Source organism: Rhinolophus hipposideros (assembly GCF_964194185.1).
Source record: "Rhinolophus hipposideros genome assembly, chromosome: 17".
In the NCBI taxonomy this organism is placed as follows: Eukaryota; Metazoa; Chordata; class Mammalia; order Chiroptera; family Rhinolophidae; genus Rhinolophus; species Rhinolophus hipposideros.
The window spans coordinates 54,618,342-54,634,244 of NC_138063.1; the positions used below are offsets into that span (position 1 = coordinate 54,618,342).

At 37.2% G+C, this 15,903-nt stretch overlaps 1 protein-coding gene across 3 annotated transcripts in view; it reads left to right on the forward strand.

The window, feature by feature from the left end:
* The first annotated feature begins 7,631 nt into the window (after positions 1-7,631).
* Positions 7,632-15,903, forward strand: part of SEH1L (SEH1 like nucleoporin) — a 35,883-nt gene continuing 27,611 nt past the window's right edge. Inside the window, exons 1-3 of one of the 3 annotated variants that reach the window (XM_081078507.1) lie at positions 7,632-7,893; positions 13,284-13,334; positions 15,578-15,724. In XM_081078507.1, coding sequence (XP_080934633.1) covers positions 7,783-7,893; positions 13,284-13,334; positions 15,578-15,724 — 309 coding nt within the window. In that variant the 5' untranslated portion in view covers positions 7,632-7,782. Of the gene's footprint in view, positions 7,894-12,152; positions 12,275-13,283; positions 13,335-15,577; positions 15,725-15,903 lie in introns of those variants that run through there. The other 2 variants (XM_081078505.1, XM_081078506.1) reach the window with 2 other exon arrangements.

The window sequence follows — 15,903 nt, forward strand, 5'->3', positions numbered from 1 at the left end:
AATGAAAATACTTAATAAAATAGGTATAGAAGGAAATTACCTTCACATAATAAAGGCCATATATGACAAACCTTCAGCTAATATAATAAACGGTGAAAAACTGAATCCCTTTGCTCTACGTTCAGGAACACGAGAGGGCTGTCCCCTATCACCTCTGCTTTTTAACACAGTGTTGGAAGTCCTCACCAGAGCAATCAGGTAAGAGAAAGAAATAAAAGGCATCCAAATTGGGAATGAAGAAGTTAAATTGTCACTCTTTGCAGATGACATGATGCTATACATAGAAAACACTAAAGACTCCACCAAAAAGCTTTTAGATACAATCAACGAATACAGTAAAGTTGCTGGCTGCAAAATCAACGTACTAAAGTCCATTGCATTCCTATATACTAACAATGAAATCTCAGAAAAAGAAATAAAAAAAAAATTCCTTTTGCAATTGCAAGTAAAAGAATAAAACACCCAGGAACAAACTCAACCAAGGATGTAAAAGACCTATATGCTGAAAACTACAAGACATTTTTAAAAGAAATTGAAGACTCAAAGAAATGGAAAGACATTCCATGCTCATGGATTGGAAGAATCAACATAATTGAAATGGCCATATTACCCAAAGCAATATACAGATTTAATGCAATCCCCAACAAAATCCCAATGGCATTTTTAAAGAAATAGAACAAAAAATCATCAGATTTGTATGGAACCACATAAGACCCCGAATAGCCAAAGCAATCCTAAGAAAAAAGAACAATGCTGGAGGTATCATACTCCCTGACTTTAGCTTGTACTACAGGGCTACAATAATCAAAACAGCATGGTATTGGCAGAAAAACAGACACATAAACCAATGGAATAGAACTGAGAACCCAGAAATAAAACCACATAAATATGAACAGATAATTTTTGACAAATAAGCAAAAAACATACACTGGAGAAAAGACAGCCTCTTCAATAAATGGTGCTAGGAGAATTGGAAAGCCACGTGCAAAAGAATGAAACTGGACTGCTATCTGTCACCATGTAACAAAATTAATTCAAAATGGATTAAAGACTTAAGCATAAGACCTGACACAATAAACTACATAGAAGAAAACATGGTACTAAACTTATGGACTTTGGGTTCAAAGAGCATTTCATGAATTTGACTCCAAAGGTAATGGAAGTAAAAGCTAAAATAAATGAAAGGGACTATATGAAACTTAAAAGCTTCTGCACAGCAAAAGAAACCATCGAGAAAATAAAGAGGCAACCAACTGAATGGGAGAAGATTTTTGGAAACAGTGCCTTCGATAAGGGGTTAATATCCGAAATATACAAGGAACTCATACAACTCATTAACAAAAAAACAAACAACCCAATTGAAAACTTGGCAGAGGACCTGAAGAGACATTTCTCCAAAGAGGACATACAAATGGCAAATAGACATATGAAAAAATGTTCAACATCAGTAATCATCAGAGAAATGCAAATAAAAACTAAAATGAGATATCACCTCACCCCAGTTAGAGTGGCTATCATCAGCAAGACAAATAGTAACAAGTGTTGGAGAGGCTGTGGAGAAAAAGGAACCCTCATACACTGTTGGTGGGAAGGCAGATTGGTGCAGCCACTATGGAAGGCAGTGTGGAGCTTCCTCAACAAAATTAAGAATAGAATTACCATATGATCCAGCAATCCCTCTCCTGGGTATCTACCCAAAAAATCTGAAAACATTTATCCATAAAGACATGTGTGCTTCAATGTTCATTGCAGCTTTCTTTACGGTGGCCAAGACATGGAAACAACCAAAATGTCCTTCGATAGATGAATGGATAAATAAGTTGTGGTATATATACTTAATGGAATGCTATTCGGCAGTAAGAAGAGATGAAATAGGAGCATTTGTGACTACATGGATTAATCTTGACATTATAATGCTAAGCAAAATAAATCAGACAAAGTAGAGAACCATATTTCACTGATATGTGGTATATGAACCAAAAACAACGAACAAGACAAACAAAGAAACAAGAACTCACAGACACAGACAATAGTTTAGTGGTTACCAGAGGGTAAGAGGGTAGGGTGTTGCTCGATGAGGGAAAAGAGGATCAAATATATGGTGATGGAAGGAGAACTGACTCTGGGTGGTGAACACACAATGGGATTTATAGATGATGTAATACAGAATTGTATACCTGAAATCTATGTAACTTTACTAACAAGTGTCACCCCAATAAAGTTTAATTTTTTTAAAAAAGAAAGATAAACAAATGGGACTACATCAAACTAAAAATTTCTTTACAGCAAAGGAAACCATCAAAAAACAAAGATACAGCCTCCTGAATGGAAGAAGATATTTTCCAATGATATATCTGATAAGCGTTTAATACCCCAAATTTATAAAAACTCATACAATTCAACGTAGAAAAAAAATCAAACAATCCAAATAAAAAATGGGCAGAGTACCATTATAGATATTTCTTCACAAGGGACATACAGATGGCCAATAGACACAAGGAAAAATGCTCAATGTCACTAATCATCAGATAAAATGCAAATAAAAACCACAAGGAGATACCATCTCACTCCTGTCAGAATAGCTATAGTCAATAAATCAACAAAACAACAAGTGTTGGGGAGGATGTGGAGAAAAGGGAAGCCTCATGCATTGTTGGTGGGATTGCAGATTGGTGCAGGCACTATGGAACACGTTATGGAGGTTCCTCAAAAAATTAAAAATAGAACTACCTTTTGACTCAGCAATTCCACTCCTGGGTATTTATCCAAAGAAATTCGAAACACAAATTTGAAAAAATATATGCACCCCTATGTTTATTGCAGAGCTATTCACAATAGCCAAGATATGGAAACAACTGAAATGCCCATCAATAGATAGTTGGATAAAGAAATTGTATATTTACACAATGGAGTATTACTCTGCTCTAAGAATACATCAAATCTTACCATTTGCAACAACATGGATAGACCTAGAGGATATTATGCTAAGTGAAATAATCAGACTGAGAAAGACAAATACCATATGATCTCACTTATATGTGGAATCTACACTTGATCTTAGCCAAAAGGCTGAGAAGCAATTATATATGTGGAATCTAAAGAACAGAATAAAAGAACAAACAAAACAGAAATGAACTCATAGATACAAAGAACAAACTGATGGTTGGTAGAGGGGAGGGGGGTTTGGGGGTTGGGTGAAAGAGTTAGGAAGTACAAATTGGTAGTTGCAAAATAGTGACGGGGATGTGAAATGTAATATGGGGAATATAGTCAATAATGTTGTGAAAACGATGTCTGGTGTCACTTGGGTACTAGACTTATCAGGGGGGATCACTTCTTAAAGTATACAAATGCCTAACAACTGTGCTGTGTACCTGAAACTAATATAAAATAATATTGAATGTCAATTATAATTAAAAAATATATATATAGTCACTGGGTGTAAAGTACAGCATAGGGAATATAGTTAATGGTATTGTAGTAGCTATGTATGGTGTCAGATGGGTAAGTAGACTTGTTGGGGTGTGTATATGTCTAATCAGTATATTGTTCTGTACACCTGAAACTAATAAAAACATAAATAAAATTTTAAAAATATGTTCAAGAAAATGAGGAGATATCCCAGAGAAGGAAAGCTAAACAGTGTTACAAGAAATGTTACAGGGACTTCTTTAAGTAAAAGAAGGGGGAGAAAAAGATAAATAATATGAATAATAAAATGTCAATAACTGCATATCTATCACAATTACTTTACATGTAAATGGATTAAATGCTCCAATAAAAAAACATAGTATGGCTGAATGGATAAGAAAATAAGACCCTTACATATGTACTCTACAAGAGACTCACTTCAGATTGAAAGACACACACAGACTTAAAGTAAAGAATGAAAAAAGATGTTTCATGAAAACAGAAATGAAAAACAAAAAACAGAAAAAGCTGGGGTAACAATACTTATACCAGACAAAATACACTTTAAAACGAAGGCTATAACAAGATACAAAGAAAGACCCAGTAATTTCACTTCTAGATACTTATCTAAAGAAACTCAGAACAGTAATTTGAAAAGACATATGCATATGCATCCACACGTTCATCGCAGCATTATTTACAATAGCCAAGATATGGAAGGAAAGTGTCCATCAATAGATGAATGGATAAAGAAGAAGTGGTACATATATAATGGAATATTATTCAGTCATAAAAAGAATGAAATCTTGCCATCTATAGATGGACCTAGAGGGTATTATACGAAGTGAAATAAGTCAGGCAGAGAAAGACAAATCCAATATGATTTCTCTTATATGTGGAATCTAAAGAAGAAAAGAAATGAACAAATAAATCAGAAACAAACTTACGGATACAGAGAACATTTTGAGGGTGCCAGTTGGGAGGGAGGTTGGGGGGATGGGTGAAAAAGGGGAAGGTATTAAGAAGTACAAATTGGTACTTACAAAATAGGCATGAGGATGTAAAGTATAGCACAGGAAATATAGTCAATAATATTGTAATAACTAAGTATAGTGTCAGATGGGTACTAGATTTACTGGGGTGATCACTTCGTCAAGTTATATAAATGTCTAATGACTGTGTTGTACACCTGAAACTAATATATTGTATGTCAACCGTAATTGAAAAATAAAAAAAAATATTTTAAAAAAAGAGAATGAGGAGACAGGTCATAAACTTGGAGAAAATATTTCCAAAAGACAAATCTGATAAAGAACTATTATCCAAAATATACAAAGAATTCTTAACATGCAACAATAAGAAAACAATCTAATTGAAAAATGGGCAAAAGACCTGAACAGACGAAGACATACAGATGGCAATAAGCGTATGAAAAGGTGCCCCACATCATATGTCATCAAGGAAATGCAGATTAACATAATAATGAGATACCACTACACACCTATTAGAATGGCTAAAATCCAGAACATTGACAACCATCACCAAGTGATGGTGAGAATGTGGAGCAATAGGAACTCTCATTCATTGATGGCAGGGCTACAAAATGGTACAGCTACTTCGGAAGACAGTTTGGTGGTTTCTCTTTAGTTTTGTGAGAAACTAAACCTATTCTTATCAGATGATGCAGCAATCCCAGTCCTCAGTATATACCCAAAGGAACTGAAAATTTATGTCCACATGAAGACCTGCTCACAGATGTTTATAGTAGTTTTATTTATAATTGCCAAAAGTTGGAAGCAACTAAGATGTCCTTCAATAGGTGAACGGATAAATAAATTGTGGTACATCCAGATAATGAAATGTTTTTTGGTGCTAAAGAGAAATGAGCTATCAAGCCATGGAAATACATGGAGGAACCTTAAATAAACATTAGTAAGTGAAAAAAGCTGATCTGAAAAGGCTGCATACTGTATGATTCCAACTATATGACATTCTGGAAAAGGCAAAGCTATGGAGACAGTGGAAAAATCAGTGGTTTTCAGGGGTTGGGTGAAGGGTGGGATGAATAGGTGGAACCCAGAGGATTTTTAAAGCAGTGAAACTATTCTGTATGATACTACAATGGTGCATACACATCACTACACATTTGTCCAAACCCATAGAATGTCCACCACCAAGGTAAACTATGCACTTTGGGTGATTATGTGTCAACATAGGTTCATCATTTATAAGAAACATACCAGTGCGTTTTTAGATATTGCTAGTGGTAGAGGCTAGTTTGTAGGAATTTTGTAGGAATTGAGGAGGAAGAAACTTTACTCTGCCCTCTGGTTCTTTTGGTAGGTCTAATAGACATGACACCTATAACAAGAGAAAATAACCAAATTTAATTACATACATACTATATATGAGAACCTCATACAGGAGAGTCAGAGACCCCCTACATACATGAGAGGTTCAAAGACAACAGAAAAAATGAGGTGTATATGACATTCTGGGCTAAGGATGAGGAAAGGCACCTTGGGACTTTAGAAGGTAATTGCAGGGAGAGCACATGTTCAGTAATCAGAAGTTTGCCCTGCCATATGGCTTTTCTTTGATCTCTTATTATTACCAAGACCCCTAATTCAAATTCCTCTAGATAAAGGGGAGGGACAGAAGTGTCCCTTGAGCCCCTAATGTCTCTTGCCTTTAGCTCAAAATAATCTGCATATCGTGGAAGCACATCTTCGTGGAAGCATACCTACAGAGGGTAGGTATGTATATGTGAACACATGTATTATCTGCTCAATTTTGTTGTGAACCTAAAACTATTATAAAACATAAAGTCTATTTTTAAAAATCCCCTTTGCTTCATCTATTTAATCCCCCACCCAGATAATCTCTGGTAACCTTTGATTTGTTTACTGTCTCTAAATTTAACTTTAAAAAATATTTAAATTAAAATTTTTTTAAAAGTTTTGGAGCTTTTAAAAATTGAGTAGACTTTTATAGACGTGAGTACGTTCTTTAGAAATTAGTCTTTGATCTTAAAGCAATTACAATTATTAGTTATCATACCTGCAACTCACAGGTTTGAGGTCTGTCTTTTAAAGTACCAATAAAATCTTATCACTCATATTCAGTGGAAAAAAAGGCAAGTAAAGAAAATTCCAGAAAAGCTAGCTCATTTCTCCATCTCCTTTTGCTGGTTTCTATGTAATCCATCAGGGGACAGCTGGGGCTAATTGTTTTGAAAACTTTCTAGTTTGCTAATCTCACCATGCCCCCACTTTCTTGTCATTCCTGGTTAAAATTAAAATACTACAAACCCCCTTTGGCAGGCTCATTTTCAATTATTATTGTTTTTTTACTTTCATTCCCTCACCCAATCTTCCACTGTTTCCTATTCTAAGTGACTCTATCACTAAGCCTTCTGGAATGTCTGATAAACAAAGTCCTCTAAATTGCTAACCTCTTTGCAGAATATGCCTCCACTTACTGGGTTTGGCTGAACCCTTGATTTGCGACTTCTTCACTGGTGTCCTTCACAGTGTTCCCCCACCCCACCCCGCCCATTTGACTTGCTGCTCCATTGAGAACTCTGGCTCATCATTCTTCCCGTTCATTTCGGATCCTGTCCTTCTAGGTGATTTAAGTTGCTACCTGGAGAACTTTGTAATTCCTAGTATCTCATTGCATTCATCCTGGTTCCTGTCTGTTCTACCTCCAAGCCTTTTCTACATGTGAAATCTTTAAACATTTTGACTACTTCCGATCTTCCACCTCCTCTCTCCCTCACACCTGCTCTTCGACCTCCGTAACCCCTCACTTTCTCCTGCTCAACCCCATCCGTCCTGTCTGCGTTTATCGGCTACTACCTAAGCCTGGATGCCTTAGTCAAATCTTTAGGCGTCTCTCCATTTTCCCTTGCTGTTTAGTTGCCTCAGCTAAGCTCTGTTCCTCATCAAATCCAAGCCCGTCTTCTACACTCACTCTGAGCACTCAGCCCGTATAGAGGGGAAACTAATCGAAACGTTGACCCAAATTGCCTCAAGATTGAGGACTGTGGATAGCATTTTAACTTTTTCATTTTTATTAATTTCGATACTTTAACAATGAGTTCTTTTTACTTTCATTACAGCACCGCAAAGCCCACCTGCTTGAGCTTGGCGGCTGTCCACCGCAGATCTCCTTTAGGAGGATCAGGCGGAGTGCTCGCGGCCTCGCGGGGCATGACGGGACGAGGGGCGGGCCGGGGGGCGCGCAGGCACAACGAGACGTGCGCGTCCCGGCGTCGGGGTCTGGGTGGACTGCGGGCCAGCTCTGCCGCGGCCGTCCTCTTCAGACGCCAGAGGGGCAGACGGAAGAGGTGCGTGCCCGGCGGAAGCCATGTTTGTGGCACGCAGCATCGCAGCGGACCATAAGGATCTCATCCATGATGTCTCTTTCGATTTCCATGGGCGGCGGATGGCGACCTGCTCCAGCGACCAGAGCGTCAAGGTGCGCGCGGAACCTTGGGGTGAGGCTGAGCCGGGAAGGAGGGGATTGGGAGCGTGAGCGGAGGGACCCGCGCGTGGAAAGGGGACCATTCCCGATATTGAGGCGCACTGCCGGGCACAAGACCTGGAGCCCCAGGGAGGCGGCAAACCTCGGCCAAGGGGCCTGCTTCGCCCCTTGAATAGCATCCTCTTCCCCTCACTATGGGGTCACAGCCGCCTGGGGGGGGGGGGGCGTGCTGCCCTGCGCGTGCGTAGAACGGGCGGGTTGGGCGGGCCTCTTGGTCACGTGCGCGCTCCCGCCGCCGGGGGCCGCTGGGAGCCCTCCGAGTTCCTGCGTGCGCAAGTATCGGGTCCTTTGAGGCGGGGCTCAGCGAGCTACCTCAGCCTAGTCCCCAGGGGGGTTGGTTTGTCCGCGGAGTTCTGGCAGTATCTATAATAAGTTAACCACTCTTGTTCAGTGAGAGGGGCTATGCCTTGGGTCTTGTAGGACAGTCAGTTGGTAGTGTTCTCAAGCTCTGTGTGCCTCGTCCCTCACCTGGAGAGGTTATTTCTCTCTGTTTTCCGATAGGAGGTTAACGTTGTTTCGCGATGAAAGAAAATTACAGATTCATTTACATCCAATGAAGTTCCTCACTCGAGGAATTGGAGGGTGTGTTTCTTAAAGTTTATTTACACGTCAGTATACTCCTCTGAAAATAAGAATTTCTATTATACTAAGATGATACTATTTGGGATTTAGGAATTTAAGAGATAAAGGGTAAACGATAATAGACTTGAAGGTGAAAGCTGGAGTGTGGAGTATTTGAATTTTCAACAACTCCAAAATAATTGAAAAGCTGAAAGACTATTTACTTGTTTTTAACCATCAAGTTTGATACCATTGATCCCTCAAAAAGATAGTTATAACTAATTTTCCTTTTTAAAAAGGAGTAGTGCCGCAAATCCATCGAATAATATAGTGTTTTTAACCTGTAAAAGGTTTGGAATCACTACTTTTTTAAGTTATTTTTTTATTGTGGTAAACTAACAATTTGAAAGTGTACATTACAGTTCAGTGCTGTTAAGCACAGCATTCACATTGTTGTGCCACTATAACCACTGTACATTTCAGGAACTTTTTCTTCATCCTAAACAGAAACTCTGTACCTAGTAACTCCTTCTTCCCTTGTACCCCAAACCCCTGGTTACCTCCAACTCGCTTTATAAATTTGACTATTCAGGGTACCTCATAAATGGAATCATACAGTATTTGTCCTTTTGTGTCTTGTTTATTTCACTTTGATATTTTCAGTGCTCATTTATATTTGTACAGTGTATCAGAATTTCATTTTTAGGGTTGAATAATTTTGTTGCATGTATACACCACAATTTGTTTATCCTTCTACTTTTTGACTGTTGTGGATATTGCATTAATGTCTGTTAACTGAATAGTCCATACTTTTTTTTTGAAATAAGTACGTTCTTTTTTATTTTTTTTTAATTTTTTTATTGGGGAAGGAGAACAGGACTTTATTGGGGAACAGTGTGTACTTCCAGGACTTTTTTCCAAGTCAAGTTGTTGTCCTTTCAATCTTAGTTGTGGAGGGTGCTGTTCAGCTTCAAGTTGTTGTCCTTTCAGTCTTAGTTGTGGAGGGCGCAGCCCAGCTCCAGGTCCAGTTGCCGTTGCTAGTTGCAGGGGCCACAGCCCACCATTCCTTGGAGTCGAAACTGGCAACCTTGTGTTTGAGAGGACGCCCTCCAACCAATTGAGCATTCTGGGAGCTCAGCAGCAGCTCAGCTCAAGGTGCCCTGTTCAATCTTAGTTGCAGGGGGCGGAGCCCACCATCCCTTGCAGGACTTGAGGAATTGAACTGTGGTTGAGAGTCCACTGGCCCATGGGGGAATCGAACCGGCAGCCTTCGGAGTTAGGAGCATGGAGCTCTCACCGCCTGAGCCACTGGGCCGGCCCCATACCTTTTTTTTGTTGTCCACTTATTACTGAATTTTTTAGTAGATCTTTCAGTTCGTAGGTTTTGTCTGTTAGAGTACTGTTGCAATGAAGATCTTCATTAATTTAGTTTTTTATATATTTTGGATGATTTTCTTAGGCTCATTCCAGTAGAGAAATTATTGAATATTTTAAAAGCTTTTGAGAATAATTGACAAATTGCCTTTTTGAAGGTTGTTCTATACATTGCCAGTGTGAGTATTGATTTGATAGCATCATTTTCTATGTTGGGCATTATTACAATTTTTCTTTAAAAATTTTTTATGTGGCAAAATACACATAACAAAACCATCTTAACCATTTTTAAGTGTACAGTTAAGTGGTATTAGGTATATTCTGCAACCATCACCACCATCTATAAAACTTTTTCATTTTGCAAAATGAAACTCTACCCATTCAACAGTAACTCCCCATTCCCCCTATCCTCTATTCTGCTTTCTATTTCTATGAATTTGACTACTCTAGATACCTCATGTAAGTGTAATCATACATTTGTCTTTTTTTAAACTGGTTTATTTAACTTAGCATTCTTTGAAGTTTGTACATGTAGCATATGTCAGAATTTCCTTTTTAAGGTTAAATATTTCCTTACATGTATTGTATATACCACTTTTTACTTATTATCTGTCCGTGGACTTGGGTTGCTTCTACGTTTTAGCTGTTGTGAACAATGCTGCTATGAATGTGGACATACAAATAACTCTTTGAGACTTTTCCTTTTATTTGTCTTTTTAAATTTATTGGGGTAGCAGTTAATAACATGTTTCAGGTGTACAATTCTATTATACATCATCTGTATATTGGTTTGTGTGCTCACCACCCAAAGTCTAGTTTCGTTCCGTTACCATGTAATTGGCCCTCTTTATCCTCCCCACTATCTCCTTCCCGCTGGTAACCACTATACTGTTGTTTGTGTCTATGAGTTTCTTTGTTGCTTTCTGTTTTATATCCCACATATAAGTGAAATCCTATGGTTCTTGTCTTTTTCTGACTTAATTCACTTAGCATGATACTCAAGCTCCATCCATGTTAGCAGAAATGGTAGCATTTTATTTTTTATGGCTGAGTAGTATTCCATTGTATAAGTGTACCACATCATTTTTATCTAGTCATTGATCGAAGAACACTTAGGTTATTTCCATGTCTTGGTTATTGTGAATAATGCTGCAGTGAACATAGGGCTACATATATCTTTAAAAATATGTACATCTTTACAAATACATGTTTTCAAATTTTTCGGGTGGATACCCAGAAGAGGTATTGCTGGGTCATGTAAGGTAGTTCTATTCTTAATTTTTTACTGTTTTCCATCGAGCTTGCACATTCCTGCCAGCCGTGTGCTAGGGTTATCTTTTCTCCACGTCCTCCCCAATATTTATTTCTCGTTTTATTGATAGTAGCCATTCTAACAGATGAGAGGTGGTATCTCATTGTGGTTTTGATTTGTTTTGCACTTCCTTTATAGCTCATGAATTTGAGCATCTTTTCATATGTCTGCTGGCCGTTTGTTTGTATGTCTTCTTGGGAAAAGTATCCGTTCAGGTCCTCTTCCCATTTTTTTATTGTATTTGTTCTTTTTTGTTTTTGAGTTGTATGAATTATTTATATATTTTGGATATTAGCTCCTTATCAGAGGTATCGTTTGCAAATATCTTCACCCATTCAGTTGGTTGCCTTTTTGTTTTATTGATAGTTTCTTTTGCTGTGCAGAAACTTTTTAGTTTGATGTAGTTCATTGATTTATTTTTTGTTTTTACTTCCCTTGACTTTTCGGTCAAGTTCACAAAAAACCCTCTGAGACGAAGGTCCATAAGTTTAGTATGTATGTTTTCTTCTATGCATTTTATTTCAGGTCTTATATTCAAGTCTCTTAATTCATTTTGAGTTAATTTTTATGTATGGTGTCAACACTCTAGTTACATCCTCTTGCATGTGGCTTTCCAATTTTCCCAACATTCATCGAAGAGGTTTTCCTTTTCCCATTGTGTAGTTTGGATCCTTTGTTGAAAATTAATTGCCAGTATGTATGTGGGTTTATTTCTGGGCTCATTTCTGTTCTGTTGGTCTGTGTGTTTATTTTTCTGCCAACACCATACTGTTTTGATTATTGTAGCATTGTAGTATAATTTGAAGTCAGGCATTGTGATACTGCTGGCTTTGTTCTTTTTTCTCAGGATTGCTGTGGCTATTCAGGATCTTTCATGAAAGACCTGTTTGTATGTTGAGCAGGGGATCCTTCGTTGAATTATATTTGTCTGACTTATAATTTTAAGGTGAAATACCAAGAGTTCTCCATGATGGAATTCTCCATCTGCCATGATGCTGCTTTCACTATGAGACCCTGCATTTAACTCTTTTGAGTATAAACCCCGAAGTAGAATTGCTGGATCATATGGTAATTCTGTTCTTAGTGTTTTGAAAACCATACTGTTTATCATTACATTTTTTAAACAGGCTACAATGTCATGTTGTTATTGTAATCTGTATTTTTTGTTGGTAGTAAGGTTTAATATTTTGCTTTTGTTTGTTACACATATAAGTGATCCTCATTATGTGCAGATTTTGTATTTCTGAATTTTCTTACTCTAAAATTTATTTATAACCTGGAAATCTTCACAATTATTTGCTGACATGAGGAGAGTGGTAAAAAATTGGAGTTGCTTAATGTGCACGTTTCTAGTTGAAGTTGAACAGGGTGATACTGCCTTCTAATTTTGCCTATCATACTATAAACAAGTGTCCTTCTCATTGTCTATTGCCACGTTTTTCACATTTTTGTTCTTTTTGTTGGTGATTTCACTATCTAAAATGATGCCTAAGTGTAGTGCTGAAGAACTGTTTAGTGTTCCTAAGCACAAAAAGGATGTGATGTGCTCTAGGGAAAAATGTGTATTAGGGAAGCTTCATTCAGGTATGAGTTATAGTGCTGTTGGCTGTGAGTTCAATGTTAATGAATCAGTAATGTTGACTAAAGTGTCTTAAAACAGATATACACAGAAAACAAGGTGATGTATTGATTGGTTGACAAATATGTTGTGACCAGAGGCTCCTATGACTTTCACCTGGTATTTCCCCTTGGAGCAGTGGTTTGGTATTCACTAATTTAGTGTTCAGGGCAACACAGAAAACATAACTACATCGAATGACAAGACTTGACTGTAATTGTAATTGTCTCTATTACCTAGTAGAGCATGGATTCTTTCTCCCCTTAGTGCTTAGCCCAGTGCTTGACACATATAATGTTCTCAGTAAATACATTGAATGAATGAATGTTAATGTACTGGTTGTATTCTTTTGTGAATTCATGTTCATCTCCTTTTCCCTAATACTGATTCAGTCTTAATGTTTTTCACATTACTTTTTAGGGATTCTTGGTATAAAATATCTTTTTAAATTTTTTATAGGTCTGGGATAAAAGTGAAAATGGAGATTGGCATTGTACTGCTAGCTGGAAGGTTAGTATTTATATTTACAGTGATTTTTAAAAATTGAAATGTTTACTATTTATTTGGTAGTATCAGTGACTTGGTGTTCAGCTTTGAGACAATTATAAAATTTATACTTCTTTTCCTAAAAAGGTATTTTACATTTTTACATTTTTCATTATTAAAATAACAGAAATACAGTTTAGAAAATTTGAGAGTAAGAAAATTTGTAATTCCATACCATTCTAACATAACTATTTTTAGCATTTTAGTATTTCTTTTTTCATTTACATATTTTTAATGGCTGTGATGTTTTATACATAGTTTTATTTCTTGCTTTTTTTTTTTTTAAAGTTTATTTTATTTTTTTAAGACTTTATTGGGAAAGTGGAACAGGACTTTATTGGGGAACAGTGTGTACTTCCAGACCTTTTTTCCAAGTCAAGTTGTTGTCCTTTCAATCTTAGTTGTGGAGGGTGCCATTCAGCTTCAAGTTGTTGTCCTTTCAGTCTTAGTTGTGGAGGGCGCAGCTCAGCTCCAGGTCCAGTTGCCTGTTGCTAGTTGCTAGTTGCAGGGGGCGCAGCCCACCATCCCTTGCGGGAGTCGAACCGGCAACCTTGTGGTTGAGAGGATGCGCTCCAAGCAACTGACCATTCTGGGAGCTCAGCGGCAGCTCAGCTCAAGGTGCCTTGTTCAATCTTAGTTGCAGGGGGTGCTGCCCACCATCCCTTGTGGGAGTTGAGGAATCAAACCGGCAACCTTGTGGTTGAGAGCCCACTGGCCCACGTGGGAATCAAACCGGCAGGCTTCAGAGTTAGGAGCATGGAGCCGGGCCGGCCCATGTGCCCTTAATTTTTAAAGGTATTGATTAAATTTTCATGTGCTTATTCACCATTGATATATCTTCTTTGTTGAAGTGCCTATCTAAATCTTTTGCCCTTCTTTTTTTTAAATTGAGGTGACATTCACAACATAAAATTAATCATTTTAAAGTAAACAGTTCAATGGCCTTTACTGCACTGACTGTTGCACAGCTACCACCTCTTATCTAGTTTCAAAACTTTATCATTCCAAAAGAAAACCCCTACTTCTAAAATTTTAACAAAATATTTCATAAATACTTTGGTATATTTTCAAAGGCTCTTTAAAAACATAAGTAGCAATAAAACATAAATATATCAATAAGTGTACTGTGTTTTGCTTTATTTAAGTTGTCTATTGTGATGAACATCTTTGTGTGATCCTTATTCGTTAGATCGCACTTAGCTAGATCGCACTTCACTGTGAATCCGACATTTTAACAAAATCTCATGCCCTAATGCATTTTTAAAAAGTTAATAGTCTGTATAAATAAGAATTAAAGGTGAAACAAGAAAAAGACTGGATAAAACAAAGGGTAAAAAATAAGGGTGTAAAGTTTACTTTTGGATGATGACGTTGTTTCCACGTAGAAATTAACAGATTATGAAAGTATTCTGAGATTGTTGAGTGTAAAAGTGTTAGATATGCAGAAGCATGAAACAAATTTTGTAGATGTAATTGGTGGACTGATGCTTATTGTCATAGGGTATTTTTTATTGGAAAACACAAGTGAAATTCTGTTGATGTGAATTCTTTAAGACCTGTCTGTCCTTTTTTCTTTTCTTTTTTGTTATCAATATGAAGAGTGGAAGAATAATAATTCGACATTTTTCATATAGTATAAAAATACTGCTACTGAGGTTTAAATTGTTTTCTTAGAATACAAGGATTTGGGCTTCTCTGTATTTGATCACCCACTGCCTCTTTCTGAATAGTCTTGTCTGGATAGATATCAGAATCATGTAAGAATTTTGTTTTTCTAGTTTCTGTATAACGTTAGGCTTTTGAAGCAAATTTGATCAGTCTTATTTTAATAGGTGGGTGTTTACTGTAGAGATAATTTGCAAGTATAAAAATTAGTGGACTGGTAGAATCTGTTTAAAAGCTTGTTCTGGCTAAACTCTGAAGCAGGTCTCTAACTATTAGAACTGGAAGACATCAACTTTATCCAGCTGGATTTTTCTTTATTAGTAAAATGTTAGAAGAACTTGATTCCGGAAGGGCTCCAATGCTAAATATAGAATATGTTGCAGTTAAAAAGTTCCAGAATTTAACTTTCTATTTAAATGTTAAATTTAATAGCTTTCTGCTCTTACTGAAGTAAAAATATGTAATTCGGTTTCAGGTAAAATCTTATATGTGTGAAATATGAGTAAACTCAGTTTTTTGTCTTTTTGTTTTTAATTCCTTAGACGCATAGTGGATCTGTGTGGCGTGTGACATGGGCCCATCCTGAATTTGGACAGGTTTTGGCTTCCTGTTCTTTTGACCGAACGGCTGCTGTATGGGAAGAAATAGTAGGAGAATCAAATGATAAACTGCGAGGGCAGAGTCATTGGGTGAGATATTTGTTCGTTTTTGGGAAATTGGGTCAGAGAGTGGCATGAGCATCCAAGGAGCATTAGTCTTTCCAAGAAATCTTCAGGCACTTGGTAAGGAGTTACTACTCCTCTCCATGTTTACCAGTCCCGTTTTTCTTTCGTCCGTATTTTTCTCCTACTTGTTTATTTAATCCTGA